This window comes from Leuresthes tenuis, unplaced genomic scaffold, assembly GCF_036924035.1.
Source record: "Leuresthes tenuis unplaced genomic scaffold, fLeuTen1.0.hap1 SCAF_2, whole genome shotgun sequence".
In the NCBI taxonomy this organism is placed as follows: Eukaryota; Metazoa; Chordata; class Actinopteri; order Atheriniformes; family Atherinopsidae; genus Leuresthes; species Leuresthes tenuis.
Window position 1 is genome coordinate 26,632,347 of NW_027325356.1, and position 23,712 is coordinate 26,656,058.

The following is a 23,712-nucleotide window of genomic DNA, read 5'->3' on the forward strand; positions in this document are numbered from 1 at the left end:
TGATCCAGACCTCCATAACGCGTGAGGGGAAATAAGATGCAAGCACAAACCCTGTCTCACAGACACTCCACCCACTTGCCTATCCAGGCCATTGTGATTTAGGATGTAATCTACTGGAAACATGCATAATAGAGGGAATTTGAACAATTGCATACATTTTATGCAATTATATTCTGTTGCAATTGGAACATACAGAAAAAATACAGATTTGTCATCATACATCACAGCATATGTGAAATGTTAAATTGCATTAGGCAGGAGCACCCGAAGCCTTCCCAATAATCAAGCAATATTCTGAGTCGTTTTGTAAATGTTTATTTGTATGCAAGCAAAAGCCTAACAGGCAGAGATTCTGATAGAGAAATGAAAGGTGAGAAGAGCAAACCATAAATACAGAAGGACAAACTGGTGGGAGTTTTGTTCATAAAAGGCAGTGCAAACCCAAGTTCAAGGTATAGAAAATGTCTCTACACGTTGGCTTAGAACACATATATCAGAGCTGTGTGCTTCAGGGGAGCAGCTAGTCTGCTGCTGATTTTTTTATTATTTGTTTTTAAGACAAATGAAGTGCAAAATAATAACGCTTAAAGTGTATGTCTGCCATTGGATTTGAACACATAATTCTTTATTTGCAAAAGAATGACTCTCGCAACATCTTATATCTACGGTATCTCGGCTCATTAAATATCTGCTGCTGAGACATTCTGTATGTGAACAAATTTCCAAGCTTTCATTTATAAGGTGCAGATTCAGAGCACAACGCTTTGTTTAATTGAATCCACCATGTGTTATACCTAAATCACAGAGAAACAACATTCACGGTCACCAACACCCACGGGTCGTTCGTACAAGCAGTTAAATACAAGATCAAGACATTTTGGTGCAACAACAGCCTTCATTCGTCCAGTGAGGGAGTTCGTAAATGAATAAATATCAATGCAACACAACTGTGTGACAAAGTAATGTAGTGCTCAAACAGAATCTCTGATTTTGGACCGCCAGTTTATGGCTCTTTCAAAGCCGTTTCTACCAGTTTGGTAGTCCTTGATGGCCTGTCTGATCTCTTCCTCTGTGGTCATTACAAATGGACCTGAAGGGCAAACACAACCAAGTATTGAAACATAAGTGTTGACTGAGTTGTGGTTATAATTTCTTTCTAGCCACTATGTTGTTCAGAGATTCACTGTTGACATTAATGATATGAAATTAAAAAAATGATATACCGTGTTGTACCACAGGCTCGTTGATTGGTTCTCCAGCAATCAGCACAAAATGAGAAACTTCAGAGCCCTGAGGAAGAAATGCAGATTATATCATTGTTGTTTGAGAAGTGGATGAACTTAAGTTCAGTTTGTAATGGAGATTGGCAGCCCACAAAAAATGGGATGCCATTCCCAATAAAAATAAAAAACAATCTGTGCAGTCACAAGATAAGGAAGGAGAACTACACATTTATTATACAGAATTACTTTTTTTGTAAACACTCAAGAAAGCTTTATGTAAAACAATCTTAGAGGGAAAGCAACATTTTGTTCAAACAGTCAAGTTAAACCTAATGTACAGTTCTGAATGGTGACTGTAAACTGTAACTGGGATTAAAAGGATTAGGGGATTCCACACTGGATACCTGAGAGAGTCATGAGGCGTCCTCTGGCTTGACAAGATTAAAATCTTGGAACAGAAAATACACACACTCACAGTTCCCTATTCCATCCCTGAAATGTGGCTGTGGGACACTAGTCATCCTTCCACTGCAGGAACTCGAGGCAGACGTGGTGATTTAGTCATTCACAGGAACTGTGAGTTTCTATGAGCTACATGGTCTGTCAGATTTATGAGGCAAAGGTATTAATTGTGTTACAGCTTCAGCCACAATGTGGTCAAATCAAGCTAAAACCAGCCTGGTCTCATAAAACATATGCTGCTGTTTTACATTTCTGGAAAGAAGAAATACAAGAAATGTGTTAGCTTTATGTTTTAGGTATTTTACTTCTTTGACTTTTTAAAAAAAAAAAAAAAAACGAGTATGGGTTGGTATTTAACACCAAACCATGTATTTTTATTAACCCCAACAACGGATTTTACACCCCAACCTTTTTTCCTAATCTTTTCTAGATATTTTATTCTTTAAACTCAACCAAGGGAATTTGGCACAAATGTGCAACCAAAGAGAATTTAAGAGACTAGTTTCCTAACACAGGTCTGTCTGCTGAAAAGGCATGTGTTAGACTCATCTGCCACACCAGCAAAGCTCCTTAAAAAAAGCCTGTTTGTTGGCCCATAACGCTGACATTCATGCGTGACCCCAAAGTCAAAAGCATGTGTGAAAAAAGAAAGGTCAAATTGGTACATAAAACATGTACAAAACTGTCTGCGTGTGTGAAAAACCCATAAAATATCTATCTGTGGAACATGGGCACATCATTTTGGTTCCCAGACATGACATTCCCAGAAATGTAAAACTGTGGTAACTGTAAAGTGTTTCTTCCTGGATACTGGGTTGGCCAAAGCACTCAAACCTATTATGAATCTGAGAGACCTAAACCACAACAATGGGGATAAACAATATGGTTGATGATTGTTGTGCCTGTTTATATGCCAAAAAATTATGGTAATCTTACTTGATAGTCCAATCCAATCCAATCCAATCCATTTTATTTATAAAGCACAGTTTAACTAAACACAAAGGTTCCCAAAGTGCTGTGCAATAAAGTAAACACAATAAAACATAATAAATAAATATTATCCAATTGTCCTCCCCAGATAAAATATCTGTGCGCATAAAATCAACAACCTACGTAATGCTAAAAGCCAAAGAAAAGAGATGCGTTTTTAAGAAGAATTTTAAAATTAGACAGTGAGGAGGCCTGTCTAATGTGTAGCGGCAGTTCGTTCCATAGTTTTGGAGCTGTAACAGAAAATGCTCGGTCCCCTCTGAGCTTCAGCCTCGTTTTGGGAACGCTCAGGAGCAGCTGGTCAGCTGACCTCAGAGATCGTCTGGGTGTGTAGTGGTGCAGAAGTTCAGAGAGGTACAATGGGACAAGACCATTTAAAGATTTAAAAGCAAGTAAAAGAATTTTAAAATAAATTCTAAAATGCACGGGTAGCCAGTGGAGTGAAGCTAAAACTTCCTTGTGCCAGTCACAAAGGCGTGGATTATTGTTTCAAAGTGCTGTCTCCGGAGAAAAGGTTTTATGTTTGCCTTTTTCTTACCTTGTTCTCAAGCTTGACGCAGTCTCCATCTCCAAACACCACAGTGTGATGGGGCTCCACCTGCTGCTGCTCCTGATCCCGGCCTTGACAACAAAGCAAATCAATATTCAAACAATATTTGTATAATTTCCCCCACTTTTACAAACACAGAAATTCTTTATTTTATAGTGCCCAATAAGCGAAACTTTTTCTATTGGTATATTGCATATTCTAATCATCTAATTATCAAAAAATGTTATTCACCACGACTGATGACGGCAGGGAATGTGGAGTTTCTGTGGGTATAATTCTGTACTTATCCTGCTCGACTTATCGGCTGCATTTGACACTGTCAACCACAGTATTCTTTTGTCCATGCTCTCAAGCATGGGCATCACAGGGAGAGCACACTCCTGGTTTGAATCGTACCTCACTGGTCGGTCCTTCAAAGTATCCTGGCTTGGTCACACTTCTGCAGCGCACCACCTTGCCAGAGGGGTCCCCCAAGGCTCAGTACTGGGACCTCTTCTCTTTGCCATATACACCAACTCACTGGGACAGATCATCCGATCACATGGCTTCTCATACCAATGTTATGCTGATGATACCCAGCTCTATCTGTCATTCCCACCTGATGACCACACGGTCTCAGCACGAATCTCAGACTGTCTCTCTGACATATCAGCATGGATGAAAGCCCATCATCTCCAACTTAACCTCCCAAAAACTGAACTGCTTGTCTTTCCAGCCAAACCAACCATACAACACAGCATCTGCATCCAAACCGAATCCCTATCTCTTGCTCCATCAAAGGTTTCTAGAAACTTGGGTGTCATGATTGATGACCAACTAACCTTCAAAGATCACGTTACCTCGGTTGCTCGTTCATGCCGCTTTGCATTACTAAACATAAGAAAGATCAGACCATACCTAACCCAACATGCCACCCAGCTCCTGGTGCAGGCCATGGTCATCTCCCGCCTTGACTACTGCAACGCTCTCCTAACTGGTCTCCCAGCCTGTGCTGTGAAACCTCTGCAGATGATCCAGAACGCGGCGGCGCGTCTGGTCTTCAATCAGCCTAAAAGAGCACACGTCATCCCTCTGTTCATTGAACTCCACTGGCTACCCTTAGCCGCCCGCATCAAATTCAAGTCACTGATGTTAGCCTACAAAGTGCTTAATGGAACGGCTCCCATCTACTTGAATGCTCTTGCAAAGGCTTATGTCACAACTCGGTCCCTCCGTTCGTCCCAGGATTGTCGTCTAGCAGTGCCTACACCACGCCAAAGACAATCCAAACTCTTTTCATGTGTCGTCCCACGATGGTGGAATGACCTACCGAGCGCTACCAGAACAGGGGCGTCCCTGTCTATCTTCAAGAAGCTCTTGAAAACCCAGCTCTTCAGAGAGCATCTCCTATCCTAGCACTTACCTTGTACTTCCCTACCCCCTCTATCTCTGCACTTTATCTTTCTGCACTTCTTTCTATGCCTACACCCTATCTCTACTCTGTCACCTCTGACATAGTCAGACTAGTGGGTTCCTTCTATGTAGTTTATTGTTAGCTTTATATAGCTTGTTAAATCTTCATTTGTAAGTCGCTTTGGATAAAAGCGTCTGCTAAATACATAAACATAAACATATAATTTGTCATTGGGGAAAATGACTGTGATGTTCGTCACAAAGAAAATACAAAAATGCACACACTGTGTGTGTGTGTGTGTGTGTGTGTGTGTGTGTGTGTGTGTTACCAACTTACAAGTGTTTATGTGCTGGCAATGATTTCAGGATATGACCAATCTTTGTGGCATAACAAAAGCAGTGGTGGTAACATAGAACATAGAATTCTACCTGCATGTTTCAGACATTTTAACCTGTTTAGTTATAGTTTGCGTGCTTAAACACCTCCTAATACTGAACATTGAGAAGGCCAGGCAGCTGTGATTGTGCTGAATTCATTATCAAAGCCAACTAGCCAAAGAAAGCGTGTGGAAATAGAGACTTAAAATTCAAATAACTACTTAAGTCTCAGCAGCCCTTTTCAGCCTCTCATGTCATCAAAACATCTGGCAGCCATTACATAAAATCTGAGAGATCCTGTAGTGTAACAATGGAGAGTAATCGAAACAATGACATTTTAATATAGGATATTAAAAAGAGGAATTCTGTAGAGCTGCTGTAGGAGGATCTGATGCTGTAGTGTGATGCTGTAGTGTCGCGAGATTGTGTGAGACTATCGGCAGATTCAAACAAGGCGCGCCTCAAATAGAGCAAACAATATAGTAAGATTATAATTACTCCAATAACTACTGTTTAAATAGATATATTATCGGGTGAAACAAAAACAAAACACTGGAGTACAGTGAAGAAAGCCTGGAGAGCCTCACGGATTTCATCGACGAGTGTTTTGACAGGATCGTCATGGGGAAAACTAACCAAACCCCATCTGCTAGCAGCAAGGCTTCAACTTCAAAGAGAAGTCGTAATGAAGAGTCACCCGGAGCGACGTCTCCAGCTGGTAATGATTCGACGGACATTTTAACATTGATCGATAACAAATTATCCAGCTTCGACGCCCGTATGTCTCTGTTGGAGATTCTACACAGAGAGTTCCAGGCATTACGGGAGTCGTTGGAGTTCAGCCAGCAACAGGTGCAGACGCTGGCTGCAGAAAACGCAGCCCTCAGAGGATCGGTGAAAACACTCACCGAAGGAATGAGCCGGATCTCTGATGAGAACAAGAGGATAAAAGAATCAATTTGATCTCCAGGCTCGTAGTATGAGGGACAATCTGGTGTTTTCTGGAATCCCGGAGCAGGCAGACGAGGATCCTGAACTCTCAGTGAAAAACTTAATTCAAAATCAACTGAAACTTCCAGTAGATGTAGTGAAAAACATTACTTTTTACCGAGTCCACCGCCTGGGAGGGAAGAGACCTGATGCCCGCCGACCGAGACCGATTGTGGCCATGTTCAAGCATTATCAACAGAAGGTCCAGGTGAGGGGACGCGGCAGGGAGCTGAGAGGAACGGACTTCAGCGTCAACGACCAGTTTCCCAAAGAAATCCTGGAAAGACGCAGGGTTCTGTTCCCCATCCGGAGAAAGTTCATGGAAGGAGGCTCCCGAGCTGTCATCGCGGTGGATAAGTTATTCATCAACGGGCAGCTGTACCGCAACCAGGAAACCACTCCTTGGCTCTTCTAAACTCCAGGTGATCTATATTCGTTAACTTGTATGAATCATTTCACTGTAGATGACATAAGTAAGATGAAATAATCTATCCAATTCACAGTTATCTATCAAGGCAAAATATGTAGCTCACTGCCAGTCTCACCAGCACAGGATGTATGCAGTTCATATTTGTTTATTTGGGTATGTTTTTTTGTTTTTGTTTTTTCTATCTCACACTTCCACTCTTTTGCACTGTTTTTCTATTCTGTCTTTCTTCCCCAACCCGCTGCGTTTCCACCTTAATAAGTAATGTTAGCAAGCACGGCGCACATAGAGTTTTGAGCAGAGCACATAATCAAGTTCCACACAGCATCGACAGCGCAAGTACATATTGTAGCAAGCCCATACTGACAACTGAAACACCAACAATGGCATGTTCATGGAAGCATATATGCACACACACGCACGGGATGCTTTTAGCAAGCATCCAGCACTCACTGCGTTAGTCTGAGCATGTCCACGCTGAGGTTTATCTCATGGAATGTGCATGGAGCTGGGTCCAGAGAGAAGAGATTAAAAATCTCCAATAAATTGAAGGATTTACAGGCGGACATTGTTTTATTACAGGAGATTCCTTTATCAAAGACTGTAGCTGATGTTCTCACCACAGCACAGTTTCCTCGTGTGTACTCAGCCTGTTACAACTCCAGACAAAGAGGTGTAGCCATTCTGATAAATAGAAGAGTAAATTTCACCGTAAACAACACAGTTATAGATCCAGAAGGTAGATTTCTAATAGTTAATTTATCTATTCAAAATATGAATTCATGCATTGCAAATATATATGGTCCAAATGTGGATGACCCCTCATTTTTTCACTCCTTTTTCACTTCACTCTCTGATCACTCAGATAACACACTCATCATAGGAGGGGACTTTAACATGGTATTAGACTCAGGAGTAGACAGACTCAGTACTTCAGGAAGTCAGCGGAACTGGCAGTCCACGAATATTGTTTAACAGTATATGAAAGATTTTGGTCTTTGTGATGCTTGGCGCTCCCACCACCCCACTCTTAGAGAATACACCTTCTTCTCACCGGTACACCACTCATATTCAAGAATAGATTATTTCTTAGTTAGCAGTTCCTTGATGAGGGATATTTCAGACACCAAAATCCACCCCATCATTATCAGTGATCACGCTCCAGTTTCTATCACACTGAAGAATAACAGAGTTACACCACCAGCTAGGAATTGGAGATTTAATACATCATTACTAAAAGACCCTGATTTTATTAATTATTTCAAAAGGGAATGGTCTGTATATTTAGAAAATAATGACCTGCCAGGAATGTCAGCTTGTACTCTTTGGGAAGCCGGAAAAGCAGTTATGAGAGGCAAAATAATCAAGGGAAAGTTCAAGGATATCAGATTTAGAACTCAGGATTAAATAATTAGAAATTGTCTACAGTACCTCCAAAGAGGAACACACACTGAATGAACTAAGAAAAGCTAAACTTGAATTAAACAAAATTATTGATAAACAAACACAGTTTCTGATACAAAGACTTCGCTTGGAGAACTTTGAGCATGGCAATAAATCTGGAAAGTTCCTAGCTAACCAACTAAAGAGAAACAAAGAGAAAACAACAATCACTTCTGTTAAAGACTCAAAAGGAAATGTCACCCATGACCCCGATGTAATCAACAATGCTTTTAGGGACTTCTATAAAACCTTATATTCATCACAAAATGATCCATCAGACAGTAACATAGATCAGTTTCTTAGTAATATCAACCTTCCAAAATTACAAACCGAACAGGCAATGGCTCTGGATTCACCTCTTTCAATAGGAGAACTCCATGAAGCCCTTCAACATATGCCTAGTAACAAAGCCCTGGGACCAGATGGTTTTCCAGCAGAGTTCTACAAAGAATTTTGGACTGTTTTGGCACCTGCATTTCACAAAATGGTATTACAAGTTGAACAGAATGGCAGATTATCCCCACACATGAACTCTGCTAACATTATCTTGCTACAGAAACCAGGAAAAGACCCCATACTTCCATCCAGCTACCGCCCAATATCTCTAATAAATGCAGACCTCAAAATAATTTGTAAAGCCCTCGCCAAAAGAATAGAAAAAATAACTCCACTTATAATACATCCTGACCAGACAGGTTTTATAAAGGGTAGACACTCATCCACTAACACTCACAGGCTAATTAATCTCATAGACTATTCTACCATCAACAACCTGGAAACCACAATAGTCTCTCTAGATGCAGAAAAAGCATTTGATCGAGTGAACTGGAAATTTTTATTCGCAGCATTAAACAAATTTGGGTTTGGGTCACACTTCATCAACTGGATAAGGATATTATATAGCTCCCCAAATGCAAGTGTCAGGACAAATGATCAAACCTCTCCAAGCTTCAGTCTGCAGAGAGGTACAAGACAGGGTTGCCCACTTTCTCCCTCACTTTTTGCTATTTTCATCGAACCTTTAGCAGCTGCTATCAGACAAGATAGAAATATTAAAGGCATCCAACCCCAAAATATTGAGCATAAACTAAGTCTTTATGCTGATGATGTTTTACTTTTCCTTCAGAACTCACAGACGTCTCTCACTCACACGATCACACTAAATAAATTCGCAGCACTTTCTGACTACTCTATCAATTGGTCTAAGACCACAGTTCTGCCCATTAACTGCAGAGTCCAGAATATACCTGCGATCACTTTACAGTCAGGAAATATTAGATATTTAGGCATAAACATTTCCTCCAGGCTCTCAGAGCTAACAAAGCTAAATTATGTGCAATTATTAAAGACCATAGAGGACGATCTCTCTCGTTGGAAGTCCTTACCTATATCACTTATGGGGAGAGTTACAACCATTAAAATGATGATACTACCAAAAGTTAATTATTTGTTCTCAATGATCCCCATAAAACCATCTGCTATTTGGTTTAAGTCACTAGATTCATGCATCTCCAAATTTCTGTGGAAAAACAAACCACCACGTATTAGTTTAAAAACCCTACAGAAGACCAAGGACTGTGGTGGATTAGATTTACCTAATTTTCAGCACTATTCCTTAGCCAATAGGTTACAGTATATATCAAAATGGTTTAAACCTAGCCCAATAGATGAACCATGGATAAATATAGAACAAGCATTGTGTGATAATCTGGAAATCTCCGACCTGCCACTTATTAGTCAAAACGTAAAAAATCACAAATGTTTCAAAAGCATTAACATCAGCACCTCTCTGACAGCCTGGTGGGAATTTCTTAAAATAACAAAGTCTTCAATTGTCCCATGTAAGCTTACACCCATCTGGAACAATCCTGACATACTGCAAAACAAAAAAAATGCTAAACTTTTCTCTGTGGAAGATCAAAGGAATCAAACATCTGGAACATATAATCCAAAATGGACATTTTATTTAATTTGATGAGCTCATATCACAACACGAGATAGGCAGCAATAAATTCCTAGAATATCAACAACTTAAGTCTATAATAACAAAGAAATATATCCTCCACCAACCAGACTTACAACTCCCAACTAGGGTAGCAGAATTTCTAAGCATCTGCACCCCAAAACTACTATCAAAAATATATAAATTATTGTCCAAAATAGATGACACAATGTCTCTTCCATCCTCAAAATGGGAGGCAGATTTATCCATCAGTTCTAGTCATAGCTTCTGGCCACAAATATGTTTGAACACCTTCAGAATGACTCAGAATTCTAATTTACAGCTCATACAATACAAAATCCTTCATAGAACACACTATACAGGACAAAGGATGTTCAGGATGGGTCTATCACACTCAAACATCTGCTCACATTGCACAGATAACACACCTGATGATTATGCACACGCTTTGTGGTTCTGTGCGCCTGTCCAGAAGTTCTGGCTTGAAGTCTGTGAGGACCTATCAACATAGCTAAAGTGTAGCATCCCTGCATGCCCCACACTGTGCATACTGGGTGACTTAGACAACATCAACATGGAAATTAACTCAGCACACATGGTTCTCACAGTGTTATGTATCGCAAAGAAAACTATTCTCATGAACTGGAAAGCGAAGAACAATCTGTGTATTAACCAGTTTATAAATTTTCTTTTAGAGTATATTAGCATGGAAACAATGTCTGCCTCCTCAAAACATCAATTGGCTGAATTTAATTCTCTCTGGTCCCCTCTGATTAGCTTTATCACAGAGTGGTGGTGGTGGGTTGCTGTCCCGTCGCTCTGGGCGGTTGGGTGTGTGCTGGGGGGTGCTGTGTGGCTTCGGGCGTCTGGTGGTCTCTCGGGTCGTGGGGACCGGGTTGGTCACTGCTGGGGGGGACTGTGTGTCGGGCTTGGAGGGCAGTTTTGGGGGCTTGTGGGTGGGGCTGTCTTGCGGTGTGGGGCGGGGTCCCTTAGGGGCCCCTTAGGGGCCTTGGGGTGGTGGCTGCTGGCTCTATGCCGGGTGGCCGGGCCGCTCTGGCGTGGGTGGTGGTGCTGGGCCCTGGTGGCTGGGCGCTGCCTTGCGCCCGGGGGGGGGCCCTGCCTGTGCCTGGGGGGGCTGGGTTGCCCTGGACGCGCCACAGTATGGGTGGGTTGGTGCAGGTCCTGGTGCCGGGCTTGTTGCTCTGGGACCTCCAAGGTGTCCGCAGATGGTTGTTTTTTTTTCAGGGTGTTGGGGCTTGCGGTGGGGGGGGGGGGGGTGATTTTCCCCTGTTGGGGGGGACCTGGGGGGGCCTGGGTGATGGTGGGTCTCAGGCCCGGGCTGCTGCGACTGGTGTGACCAGGTGGTTTGTTTGTTTGTTTTTTGTTGTTGTTTGTTTGTTTTTTGTAGAGGTCCTCCGGGGTGGGGTGGGGCGGGATGGGTACCTTCTGGGGGTACAGTAGCTCCCGGAATATGGTCGCTGCAGGCCCCGAGCCTGGCGGACATCAGCCCCTCCTGCCCTGGGTTGGCTCCCAGGTAGCGGGGGTGCCTATTGCTGCCAGTCCCTGGCTGCCCTCTCCGGGGGAGAGTAGCTCCCTCGGTGTATTGTTATGGAAGTTTTTAATCGCTTCCTTCCTAATACTTCTGATGAGCAATGAAATAGAGAAACTTACTTTTTCTGCCGGCCGGCTAAGTTTTTATTCTTCGTTGCAAGGAAAAAGATCAGTCCACACCATTCAGCAGCAATGGTATGAAAAGATACAGACAAAAGGAACACAAAGGATTTATACCTGAGGAGGTGGGCTTTGTTCTTGAGGTGTGTAACCACACCTCCAGGGGGGGTAGGATGCAGTCTTGATGATAAAACAATTATCTTGTCTGAGTGTTAATTAAGAAGTAAATAGTTTAAAACAATTAGCGTGTCTGGGTGATACAAATGGTTAATGTGGATTGGAGAGTCTGTCAGTCCTGAGACAGAAATTTTACCATCACAGTATATCCCCATACCCCTCTCCCTTCTGGCTCCTGTACACAGCACACACTCACACATGAAGGGTTTTGGGGGCGTGTGTGTTCGGTGGGGTGTAGTGGATGGGGCCACGTAGGTGGTCCCCTTTGATTGCACTCTGCAGTTCCCCGCCCCTGTTTTAATTACACCTTAGACATTACTACTTATCAAACACACTCACACACACACATTAGGTCTTGGGGGGTGGTTACACTGAGTGGCATCTGGTGGGCGGGGCTCTTTGGGTATGTAGGCTGCCCAGAGGGCCGTGCTCCCAGTTCTACAAGTTTGGCTGCCCCTCAATTTTAATCGCTCACTATTAGAAAATATTGAAGAGCCAGAAGGGTGAGGGAAGGGGTCTTTTTCCCACACCCCTGCTTCCTGGTTGCTGCTCGGGGCGGGAGGGGCCAAGAGGATTAATTAATTGTTCTGCTGGTTCGGGGTCTGTGGTGGCTGGGGGGCTGCTGGCCCCCTGGTGTGCAAGCTGCGCTACGCCCCGGCGGAGTTGAGGGGGGGGGGGACGTGTGGATGTATGGGACGTGCAAGTGTGTGTGGTGATGATTGGGCCTGGATCTGGGACTTGCTGTCGCCTGGCCTGCTTGCGCTTCTCCCGATGGGGGGGCGGCGTTGCCTCTCCCCGCTGCTCGCGACTTCACCCACCTGTGGGCACGTCTTGACTTCCAGGGCACTTGGGCAGGCGCTGACCCACTGTGTGGCTGTCTGGGGCGCTTGGCCCTCCTGGGTATTGGGTGGGGCCTCTGCCGGGGGGTTTGGGGGCGCTCGGGCTCCCGGGGGGGCTGTGGATTGTGGCCCTGTACACTTATACACTCATAACTACGCACGGTTACCATGTAGGTCCTGTGCCATGGGTGTTGCATGTTCTCACACACACACACACACACACACACACACAGACATTCATTAGTCCAGGAGCATGCTCGCCAAGCAGTTGATGTATTATCATGTCGTCTCAGGTCATCTATATCCACAGCTGTGTTGTATGCGATTACCGCTTCTTGTGCTTGTTTTTGTTTGTTTGTGTGTTTGTTTTTTCTCTGCTTGTCTGCTTTCAGGTGCTCCTGGTGGCGCTAAGGCTGTATTCCCCTCAGAGGCCATGGATTGTTGTCTGTTTTGTTTTTTACAGGTGTAGCAGCTGGTTGTCTGGTTTTTGTTTCTATTTTTGTTCTGTTTCCTCTTCTTTCCTCTTCTTCTTTCCTTGTCCCCCGGTCCGGTTCAGTTCTATTACATGTCATATATTGTCAACAGAAATAAATAAATGGGCATCAAGGGGAGCTTTACATTTATAAAACTTCCCTTGGCAAAGCAAATCTGTTTGGCATCAAAGGTATTCAGACTACAATTCTGCTGCCATAATGCTGAACAGGACAAGGGAAAAAAAAAAAAAAGAGGAATTCTTACAAACCAACAAAGCACATCTGAAAACCTCTGAAAAGAACCTCAGTTTATAAAAGGGTTGGTTCTCATGCGAGTGGAATTCACTAATAATGGTCTTCCCAATGAGCGGAATAAGATATTGTAGAAAATATTTCAGCAGCTATACTGATAAAATAGTTATATCTTGTGAAAAGGTGAAAGGAGGTCAGACAATGAAAAAGTAATGATGGGTACATTTTAGATTGAGTTGACATCCTCATAATCTTAGCAGGGTGACTGTAGTAGAGCACATGTGCATTTTGGCTGGGAAGCTGTAATTGGCTTGAGATCACACACACTCTTGTAATCTAGACATAGCAGAAAGGAAAAGAAAGAAAAGAGGCCAGAGAGCTTACATATCAAACCAAAGAATGTCAGTACCCTACTTAACACTGATTTCTTCTTTCTGTTGAGAACATAAATTAAACTGTATTCTTAAGGGAGGTAAACTATATTGCTGTAAACTCGTATATTGCTTATGCGAGTGCATAACCCTGACGAGACTCACCAACATGAATGGTTCCTGATAGAGTATAGATGAAGGTAGTCCATCCTGTAAAACAAAGAGTTGCTCTTTGTAGGTTATAAAGCAGAAGGAACCATAAAAAAGTAATCCATTCTTAAACCTGCAATAAAAAAAACATTTGGCCTCTTGCAATTATCAGAAACAAGTTGTGGACAAAACCTTGAAATTTTTCCACGGTAATAACAAACACCTGTTAGCAAACAGCTGTAGCAGCTGCTCCATTGTTGCCTGAATCTTAATATGGTTCACAATAAAATGCCATGCAGATAAAATACATCTGCAGGGTGTTTAAAAAATATTCTTAGTCAAATCAATTAGCTAACTGACAAAGCTAACTTTGGCATGCTATTGAAACAACTCAGGAAAGTCAACAGAAATGATACATTGTTGATAGAGGAAACTAAATCTGAATGCAGATTTTGGAAATATCAGTACGTTTGATTCTGAATTAGGGCCCAAATTTCACCAGGCTCAGTCCTGCTCTTTCACAACCATGTAGCCATATGGAGTGAAGAAAGTGAAGACAATAATCACGACCCAAGAGACCCCCACTCTGTTAGACATTACCACAAAACAGCACACACTGTTATTCTAACTTTTTCTTTTTCTCCAAGTGATCTTCTTTGATATATAACGTTTGTACTGTCGACACCTTCTGCATTAGTGGACTATGTCTTCTTGCACAGGTGTAGATCACACATGCTGGCTGGAAGTCATCTTTGCGGTGTGTTCAAGTGCTATTTTCTTTGACCCAAGTAGACTCAGTATTAAGTCTTTTGGCACTGCTGCTTCCTCACATCGGTTTGGTGTATAAGAACCCAAAGGAAAGAGAAAAATGACCTTACTGGGAAAAACTAAATCACACTGGCAAGGAATTAGACAAACAACATTAATCCAAGTGATGCTGTATTTTCATTCACAATGCTGGACATTATAAACAACATTTTCTTAATGTAGAATGCACTTTACATGTGTTTATAAGTTACAAATCACCAATAGCTCATGAACAGTGAGTGGTTATAAAAACTGCTAATTAACAAGACACTGTTGTGCACAAATTTAATTTCCTGTAAAATTCTTCCCCATTTTCTGACTCATTAATTAAAATAAACCAGCTATAATACTTAAAGCTGGAACTATACCTGTGCAATTATTTCAAGAAGTCATTGACAATGGGTGTTATCAGTCATTGTTCAAGATGTTTTCTTTTGTTTGTTTTTTACATGGACTGGATATAAATACCTAGTATTTTCTTATGTTGACAAGAAATGGATTGAGACATGACTGTTGAGGCTAGTCCTGAAGGTCAATTATCAGGGTCCTTGCACACAAAAACCTCAGTGCAAGCAATACCAACACAAAGAATTACCCAGAGTTCAACATGGAGTGACATCAGTTTTACATTCTCGATAGAGAAGTGAAGAAAAATAGTTGGATTATGTATGTATTCAATCCAGAGAGCATAATACTCTTCTCAAGATGTGTTGTTGTGCTAGCACAATTCCAAGGACCACCAGAATTTCTTGTAATTGCCACAATACAACCTGTGGTAAACAGGGTCATCTCATGGCATGGACACTTTAAAGCACACGTAAGGTCACAATAACAAGAAGAAACGAAAGACGAGGAATGAAGAACTATGAGATTTTTCTGTTTAAGCAGACCGCACTAGCACTTTCATCACTCTCAATCCAAGTTAGAGACACACAAAGAGGTATTTAGAGATGTTTTCCTACCTAGGGGAACTGGCTGCACATGCATGGCCCCTGCCTGCATTTTGAAGTCAAGGTATAAGGTTGGAGTCCTTGTGTAGACCTTAGACTAAACAAAAGAAACAAAGAAACAAGAAAAAAGGTTGAAAAAATACAATATGAATAAATCCATAATCCTACTAATACATATAAGCAACAACTTTGAATAATTAATATGATATTGAAAACAGGCTCCCAGTGGCCGTCTTGCTAATTTATTTACAGCTTAAGAACTTAATATAATGTTCTACATGTTTTTAAACATTACGTTTTTAGTGAGATATCCATGTTTCTGTCAACATAACACACAAACACATTTATTTCCTTCATACTTTAAAATAAGCAGATGCCCCAAATTGTGAAAAACAGTATTAGTATTGGTAACTATATAAAAAAAAAAATATATATATATATATATGTATATATATATATGTATATATACACACACATATATGTGTATACACCCTTTTTTGTGAAAGCAGTACAGGTGCATTAGTTTAATAGCTCCATGTGGTCAGTTTTTGAAAACTGTCCATGTTTGGGAAATGGGAACTGAGGAGACCAGTTGCTGGACTTTTGGGGGAGGAATGTTGTCTCACTCTTATTTGATAGAGGATTCTAGCGGCTCAACAGTCCTGTGTCATCTTTGTTGTATTTTGCATTTCATGATGTGCTAAATATTTTTAAATGGTTAAAGGTGAGGATGGCTTACAGGTCTGTCCACCACCTGGATTCCTGGAGTTCCTCCCACCGCCCAAAATCATATGTCACTTTAATTGGTGTCTCTAAATTGACCCTAGAAGTGGGTGTGAGCGTGCATAGCTGTGTGTCTTATTTGTCTCTGCTGGCCCTGTGATGGACTGGTGACCTGTCCAGAGTGTACCCTACCCCTCCCCCGCTACTGCATTGGATTAAGAGGGTGTCGAAAATGGATGGATGGATTTGTCCAAACCACAGAACAGTTTTCCACCGCTGCCTCAGTAATCACAGACAATTATTTCTCCAACAGTTCCTGAGCCTGTGCAGTAATTTCCATGACAGAATCATGCCTGTTTTGAAAGCAGTGCAACTTGAGGGCCTGAAGATCACGAGCGTCCAAGTTTGATTTTCAGCTGTGTCCCTTGAACACAGGGGAATCTCCAGATTCTCTCAATTGTTCGGTGATAGATTTAAATAGATTACTGTCACAACTTCTTATGGCCACATATTCAGATGCAGTCAGGTTCATAGAGAGATGTACATGTCTGAAAGGGGCCAAATAGTTACCGCAAAAACAAAGCGAAAATAGATCAAAATATTCCATAGCTAGAAACATGATTTATATTAAACCAAACACATACTAATGTTACTGTTCAGTAGCAGTTTATGTTACTGAGTCCTTAAAAGTAAGTAATTTTTAACTTTGAGGAGCTCTGTATTGCATTTTTTATCTCATTTTCTCTCCTTTCCTTTGTCTCTTTTTAGTTTTCAATTGTGAACTATTCTTGTCCAAGAAAACTTCCCTAGAACGGATTAATAGTGGCTTTTTACAACACAAAATCGATATCATACCAATGTTCATGTTTAAAGAAAATATTTAGTTGCAGGTAAAAAGCCAAACCTGATGAGCTTCAACCTTAACAAACACGATTAGGGATTGGAATTGATAAGATTTTTCCGATTCCAATTCCATTTTCGATTCTGCTTAACGATTCTCATTTGGAAAAAAAGGAAACCAACATTCATAGACTGCATCTGCTGCCCGACAGTGATCATGTTCATACGCATTCATTTACAATACACCAACTAACCCCATATTCAAACCATAGTCATCACATACCCTTATGCAAACCCTAACCTACGTCAAACATGGACCCTTGAGGCTGAGTCTTAACATGCAAACACCAGCCACAATGTTTTCATTCCCTTAAACTCAAATTACTCAACATAGGGTTGAGCATACTCATAATAAACCCCAAACTAATCCATTTTCCCTCTTAACCTTATACTCGACCACAGTTAGTCATCAGTCCTCACTTCCTTTAACAGTCTACACGTCAGCTTCCACAGGAGTTCACTTATGTGGGAAAACAGCTATGCAGACACACACCGCAACACTAGGAAGTCATCCCTGGTAGGACAGAAGAATCTGCTCCTCATTTGATATTTCCTCTTTTAAGACAAACACTTCTTTCACTCGCAATGGTTGAACAATGTGGTAATCATGTGTAATTTTCCCCTTTCTCCTACACACAGACATGCACGCACACACACACACACAGAGTAAGGCGCGCACACACACACACACACACAGAGTAAGGCACACACATTTATATTATTACATGACTTTTTTTCTTGTTTCCCTCAAACACCCCACAGATGAGCAATCATCATGACAACAGCAGTTTTGCAGGAAAGTAAACAGGCTCAATTTCAAGGTGGTGTTCTGACTGTAGTTTCATATTGCCTAATAATGTTGAAGTGACATCACATTTGAATTATGGAGATGCATTAACATACGACTGGACACGTACCTTTGCTCCCAAAGCTTCTCCAGATATCACAGAGACTGTAACACCACCCTGGCTGGGTTTGGGGATGTCTGAGCTTTTAAGCTCCTGGTACGCTGGTTCCACCATCTTTTCTCTTCTTGGCAGGTTCACCCACAGTTGTAAGCCTACCACTGGTTCCTCTGACAAAGTCATCTCAGCATGGACCACCCCCCGTCCTGCAGTCATCCACTGATAGACAAAGAAACATATAGCTCACACCAAAGAGACAGTCAGAAAAGTTGTGCCCATGTACGAAAGCTCAGGGTGTCCAAAAAGTTACTGACATCTCTGTTCATTGAGGCTATAACAGTGTTTGTCTTTGGTATTTGTCCATTTGTATTTGATTACAAGACGAGGGGAAAGTTTTGCAATTCATGCAGGATGGCACCAGGAGTGATTTATGACTTTTACAGGCATGAAAATTCCTGAAGTTTGATTTATTTTTACTTAAGGACTGAATTATTTTATCAGAATAATTTACATCTACAGCACAGACTGGAATACATTATTAAAGAACTTTGTCAAAGAAACTATGGTGATCAGACTTATTACCTTCTTAACAGAAAAAAAACTGTGTCAATCTCCATTAAGGATTTGAAACTTGAGACAACTCTGGCCTTAATTGTATAATATATTATCAGTGAAAAATTATTCATCATTATTATTTATAAGGTGAGTACACTGGCCAGTTGTTGTTCAGTTAAATCTAAAAAATAAAAAAAAAAGAGCAGACATTTTAATGCCTTAAAGCATACATGAAAATGTACACATACACAAACTGTGATAAAAAAACATTTCCTCTATTTAAAATGTATAAACTACTCTCATAAAAATATCAAAATAATACATAATTCCCACAAGTTCATATGGGGTAAATAAGTTCACTCGTGCAATGAGATGATGTGAACTCTAATTGTATGCTAGAGAAAAAAAAAAGTTTTTACTGAATTTATGCCCATCATTTTTCAGATTAGTGGGCTTGTTCTATGGTAATCCAAACACTTTATGGACTTCAAGTCTTTCATAAGACTATTTGGGAGACAGAGACTGCAGACAGAGAGGTAATAGTGAAGGAGGAGAGATTACAGACCTTTTTAACAACAGATGGTGTAATCAGCACATTTACTGAGCGTCTCTGCACACCAGATGTTGAACTGTTGGCTATGAGTTTCTGTCCATCTTGTCTACTGAGAGAGTTCACCTGTGTTACCTGCTGAGGCTGTGTGTGACATCATCAGCTAACTTGTTGCCAAGCAACATAAATAACACCCCAATCCATTCAAGGGGATCTCTGAAGGTTTCTACACTTCAATTTACTTAGTGTTTGGCAGCTGATTCTCATTTATATTTGTTTTCTTTCTATAACAATGGCATATCTTGAATAACAATTTATACTGAAGGGATATATTTTCCCCTCAGGGATTAGTATTGCTGAATTGAATTGTATTGATATTTCAATCTGCGACTGTTTATTATCGCTTTTTTAAACCACTGCATACTGAGTATTTACTATTGAAGTAGATTTAATATTTCAAAAGTCCTGAAATTATTTGAACACTAACTCTTTTAACATGATGCCTCCACCGTCTCCTATAATGAAACACTGCTGTCACAGCCAGGCGTCTGTTTGAGCATCTGCAGCTCCCACAAGGAGCCCAAGCCCACAAAGAGTGGTGGGGTAGAGCAAATTCAGCTGAACTGACTGAACCTCTGCTGCAGACTGAGGCTGAGTCAGCAGCCTGTGAGTTTGCATGTGTGAATGGAACTGCTTTACTGCTTTAAAAACGCAGGAAACAACCCACGAGGCACAATATCCAATTAGTGTGAGAGCACAACAATGAAATGCATTTGTAATAAGATTCTGGGGATTTTTTATTTGTTTACACTTCAGTCTTATTCTGCCAACATAGCTTCATTCATAGGTAGAATAATAGAAGAGAAGACTTCTGATCCATGTTATCAATTAAGACCAAATCACATTTACAATGAAGGAGTTAGATTTATATTTGATCATGGTATCAGAGAATTTGTATCCACCTAAAAGATCAAGAAATTCGGTCATTTAATTTGTGGTGATATAAAAAGAATAATTAGAAATTTTGGGAAATCTCAAGAAAACATATCAGCTTTCTTCAGAGAACTGGTGGGCAGGTGTCAAGGTCAACAATAAGGCTCCATGTGTCAGCTGCTGTACAAGAAAGATTTCACCTGATTGATGAAGTATGTTGTTATTCATTCATTAAATCCTGAATAAATTCAAGCTGTCATAAAAGCCAGAGGATGAGCTACAAAGTAATAAAATGTTTTCCTACCATTATTAGATTATTTATTTATTTTTAGGTATGCTTTATAAAGCCAAAATGTTTGATTGTTAAATGTCACCATTCTGTGTCAAATCTGTGTCGTTTTTTAGATTTATTTTTTCTTTACTAAATAAATATTTGCCATGTGTAGCAATTCATTACTTGTAGATCTCCAGGTTTCAGTCTTCCTGAATGTCCACAGAAGTCCTCGTGGGCTGAGATCCCCTCTAAAACATACGTGACCTGAAACACAAACACACACAGCATAAACACCTAAACCAAAGCTGAACTTGCGTCATACATATGATTATAAAAAACTGTCATACTTTCAAACAATCAAAAGCAATTAGGGCTCTACTACTGAATTTATCTGGCAAAATATTTTGTAAAACAATAAACATTTTGCATTATATCATATATTTTGCTCCAGGTTTGATTAACTCCTGCCAGTGGTTAGCAAAGCTAGAAGCTTCTTCAACACTTAAAAGCCATGTTGACATTAGTTTCAGTGCTGTAGTGGTCGGACCTGACAGGAAGAAAAGTGCTGAGTGTGGGGGTCATGGGGTCAAAGGTGAACATCTGTGTAAGGGAGGGAAGCTTGGGCCCCTGCAGTGAACGGCATGTAATCTGTCTCCACAGCTGGGTGATTTCAAAACCACGTGAGAGTGAGCAAACACACCTGCTGAAAGGCATGCTGGGAGTGAAGCATCGTTCTATCCTCCCGCACCAGGAGATCTGAGTTGCTTCCGCCAAATCAAACACACTTAGGGGAACGTTTGGCAAACTAAAGGCAATGTCTGAGATTTTAAAGATGTGAGTCCAACTTGCAACGTTAGCCTCATTCATCAGTGAAGCGGGAGTATTTAGAATTTAGAAAAACTAAACAACAAAACAACAACTGAATAACAGAAGCATCATTTCTAAATAAACAAGAGAATATACATAAATAAAAATAAATAAAAAGAGAAAGTAAAGTAAAGTAATTCTTAACAAAAAAGCGAACACAAACACAAATGGTACTACCTATCTCTTTCAAGATGGGGATATATTATTTGAAAAACTTTTACTTTGTCAACATACACAGAGTTTATGCCCCTGCGACAGACTGTCAGCAGATATGTCTAATACTTTATGTTTGATTTTTAAAAGATTATAGCTACTCAGTTATTATTGATGAATTTTGAGCATGTTCTCCATTCTCCAGACACTGTCCTGTTGTTGCCATCTAGTGATTAAAGTCAGAATTTCACTCCACAGTGACATTCACACAGTGAATCTGGCATCAGTCTGTGTCAAGAAACCTGAAAAGCAGATGAGGAACGGTGGCACTGTTTGGTCTTTTAAGTGTCATTATTTTCTAAAGACTAAGCTGGTGCCAGCACTTTGCTTGTTGGTTCAATCAGCAAAAAGAAAAAAAATACATGTTCAGGTTTTGATTACATACTGTAACACAAGAAAGAAGAGGTAATGTTCACAACATTCGCCACAAGAGGCTTTAAACTCTGTTCTGCATATTCTTACCGTCTCAAATCCTCTGTGTGGATGATCAGGAAAACCTGCCGGCTTGCTCACTCTAAACTCATCCAACATCAGGAAAGGATCCAAATTCCTAAGCTGACAGTGAAATATGTGAAGCAAAAAGAAATGTAGGTTACTGCTGTGATAGTTACCATGTGCGTGTTCATTAAAAACTTTGACAGCTGAACTATAAACAGTTGAGGAGCTTACTTCATTTCTACCGATGCTTCTGCGAACCCGAGCACCAACTCCCTCTGCTTGCTCCACACTCAGAACTGTCTTTTCCACCTTTCTGACATTCATTCTCACTGGGAAAGCTCTCACTAGGCTCTGCACAACATAAACGTGAGCTCAGTGTACATGAAAATGATCAATTTGACTCAACGCAAGACAACACTGTAACAGTTCTTTTTGAGATGGCAAAAATGTGACGTTCAGTGTCAAGTTGTAACTTTTCATGTTCCCTGATTTTAGTTATACCATACTTTTCTCATCTGTAACATAATTCAAACGCCTCTCAGCCTCAAATATCTATCGATTTATTCACCTCCTCACCAACTCACATTTTCAACTGAAGCATGTAGAAGGTAAAATGGACACAAACAACCAGTTAAGTTAAAAGCATTCAATCAAAAGTTTATTCATCTCCACTCAGTTACAGAGAACATATTTTACTTGTGTCATTCATTGTTGGTATATAATTTGTGTATTTCGTAGGATACACTATAGGGCTAACACTGCTAAGTATGAATGGATGGATAGATTACAAAAACACAAAACCAACATGAGAATAAGGAGGAAAAATACCAGACGGGTTTTCCCAATTTCACAACACTTCTTTCGAACTGGGAGGTCTGTTCAGGGACCTTTGAGAAATACTTGGCCGCAGCGGTCTGAGCTGACCGCTGATCAGATTTACAGATAATGAGCTTCTGCTGCTGACGGTTTGGTCACACGCCTTTCGATAGAATCATTTTAGCGACACTCTCCATTAACCACAACACATTCCTTCTTTAATACATGAGAGTCTATTTCCTGGACGCTGAAGCTTCCAACTTCGGCGTCAAAGATTTATTGACAGTCGTTTGCTACTTCCTCATATGTGGCCATAGTAACGCTGCATAACAACTGAACATTTCCTGCTTATCCTATGTGGAGATGTAGCCTGACTTTTGTCCGGCGACTGCCCATCACATTAAAAAATAAATGAATAAAAGAGAGTCCAATATAAAGCTATAATTTTAGTCTGCACGGAGAGAGTTCATATTCTCACGATCGTAGCCAAAGTAAACTGCGTGAAGCGCTGGCATTTAAAGGGCACTCACCTGTCTGACAACACGAATATTTGTGCCGCGTTTCTGTTTCTTTCAACCGTTTTAGAATAAAAATGTATACATAAATATGTGATTGCAGCTTTTTTTGTCTCCACAGGTAGGTTTACAATACGGAAGTCAGACAGGCGGGGGCGGAGCCATTGCTGCATTGTGGTTGTCGCCAAAGCAAGGAGGTTCCTGGTTCCAATCCTGGACGAGGTGTTTTCTGTGTGGAGTTAAGATGCTCTGCCCGACCATCTGGGCATCCCCAGAGAAAACACACGCATGTGGTTCCCCCACTGTCCCTTCACCCTGAAATGGACAAAATGGGAGTAAAAGAGGCAAGCTTGTTGAAATCAGGTCAGTTTCCCTTGCCACAAAAAGGAAATAATTTCAGAGAGCTTTACAAAACATAAAATCCTTTACTAGCCTGAATCTGATAAAGATAGATAATATGAAGGGATGATGCAATATGCCTGAATATTTTTAATGAGGCCCAAAACGACATGAAA

General features: G+C 40.9%; 1 protein-coding gene across 1 annotated transcript; it reads right to left on the reverse strand.

The window, feature by feature from the left end:
- Positions 1-308: 308 nt before the first annotated feature.
- Positions 309-23,339, reverse strand: pir (pirin). Its single transcript, XM_072380849.1, has 10 exons — positions 23,213-23,339; positions 22,098-22,217; positions 21,891-21,983; positions 20,532-20,612; positions 18,049-18,255; positions 15,521-15,605; positions 13,767-13,811; positions 3,214-3,296; positions 1,224-1,290; positions 309-1,090 (listed from the first exon to the last, which is right to left on the reverse strand). Exons 2-10 carry the CDS (start codon positions 22,188-22,190, stop codon positions 972-974), a joined length of 873 nt encoding a protein of 290 aa, XP_072236950.1. The 5' UTR covers positions 22,191-22,217; positions 23,213-23,339; the 3' UTR covers positions 309-971.
- Between the last annotated feature and the right edge of the window lie 373 nt (positions 23,340-23,712).

Bases quoted from the DNA above. Each gene is read 5' to 3' on its own strand.
- pir (XM_072380849.1), bottom strand. From the start codon at position 22,190: ATGAATGTCAGAAAGGTGGAAAAGACAGTTCTGAGTGTGGAGCAAGCA. The intron at 18,256-20,531 runs GTAATGAATTGC...TTTGTCTATCAG, and splicing joins TGAAACCTGGAGATCTACAA to TGGATGACTGCAGGACGGGG. The intron at 15,606-18,048 runs GTACGTGTCCAG...TCTTTTGTTTAG, and splicing joins GAGAAGCTTTGGGAGCAAAG to TCTAAGGTCTACACAAGGAC.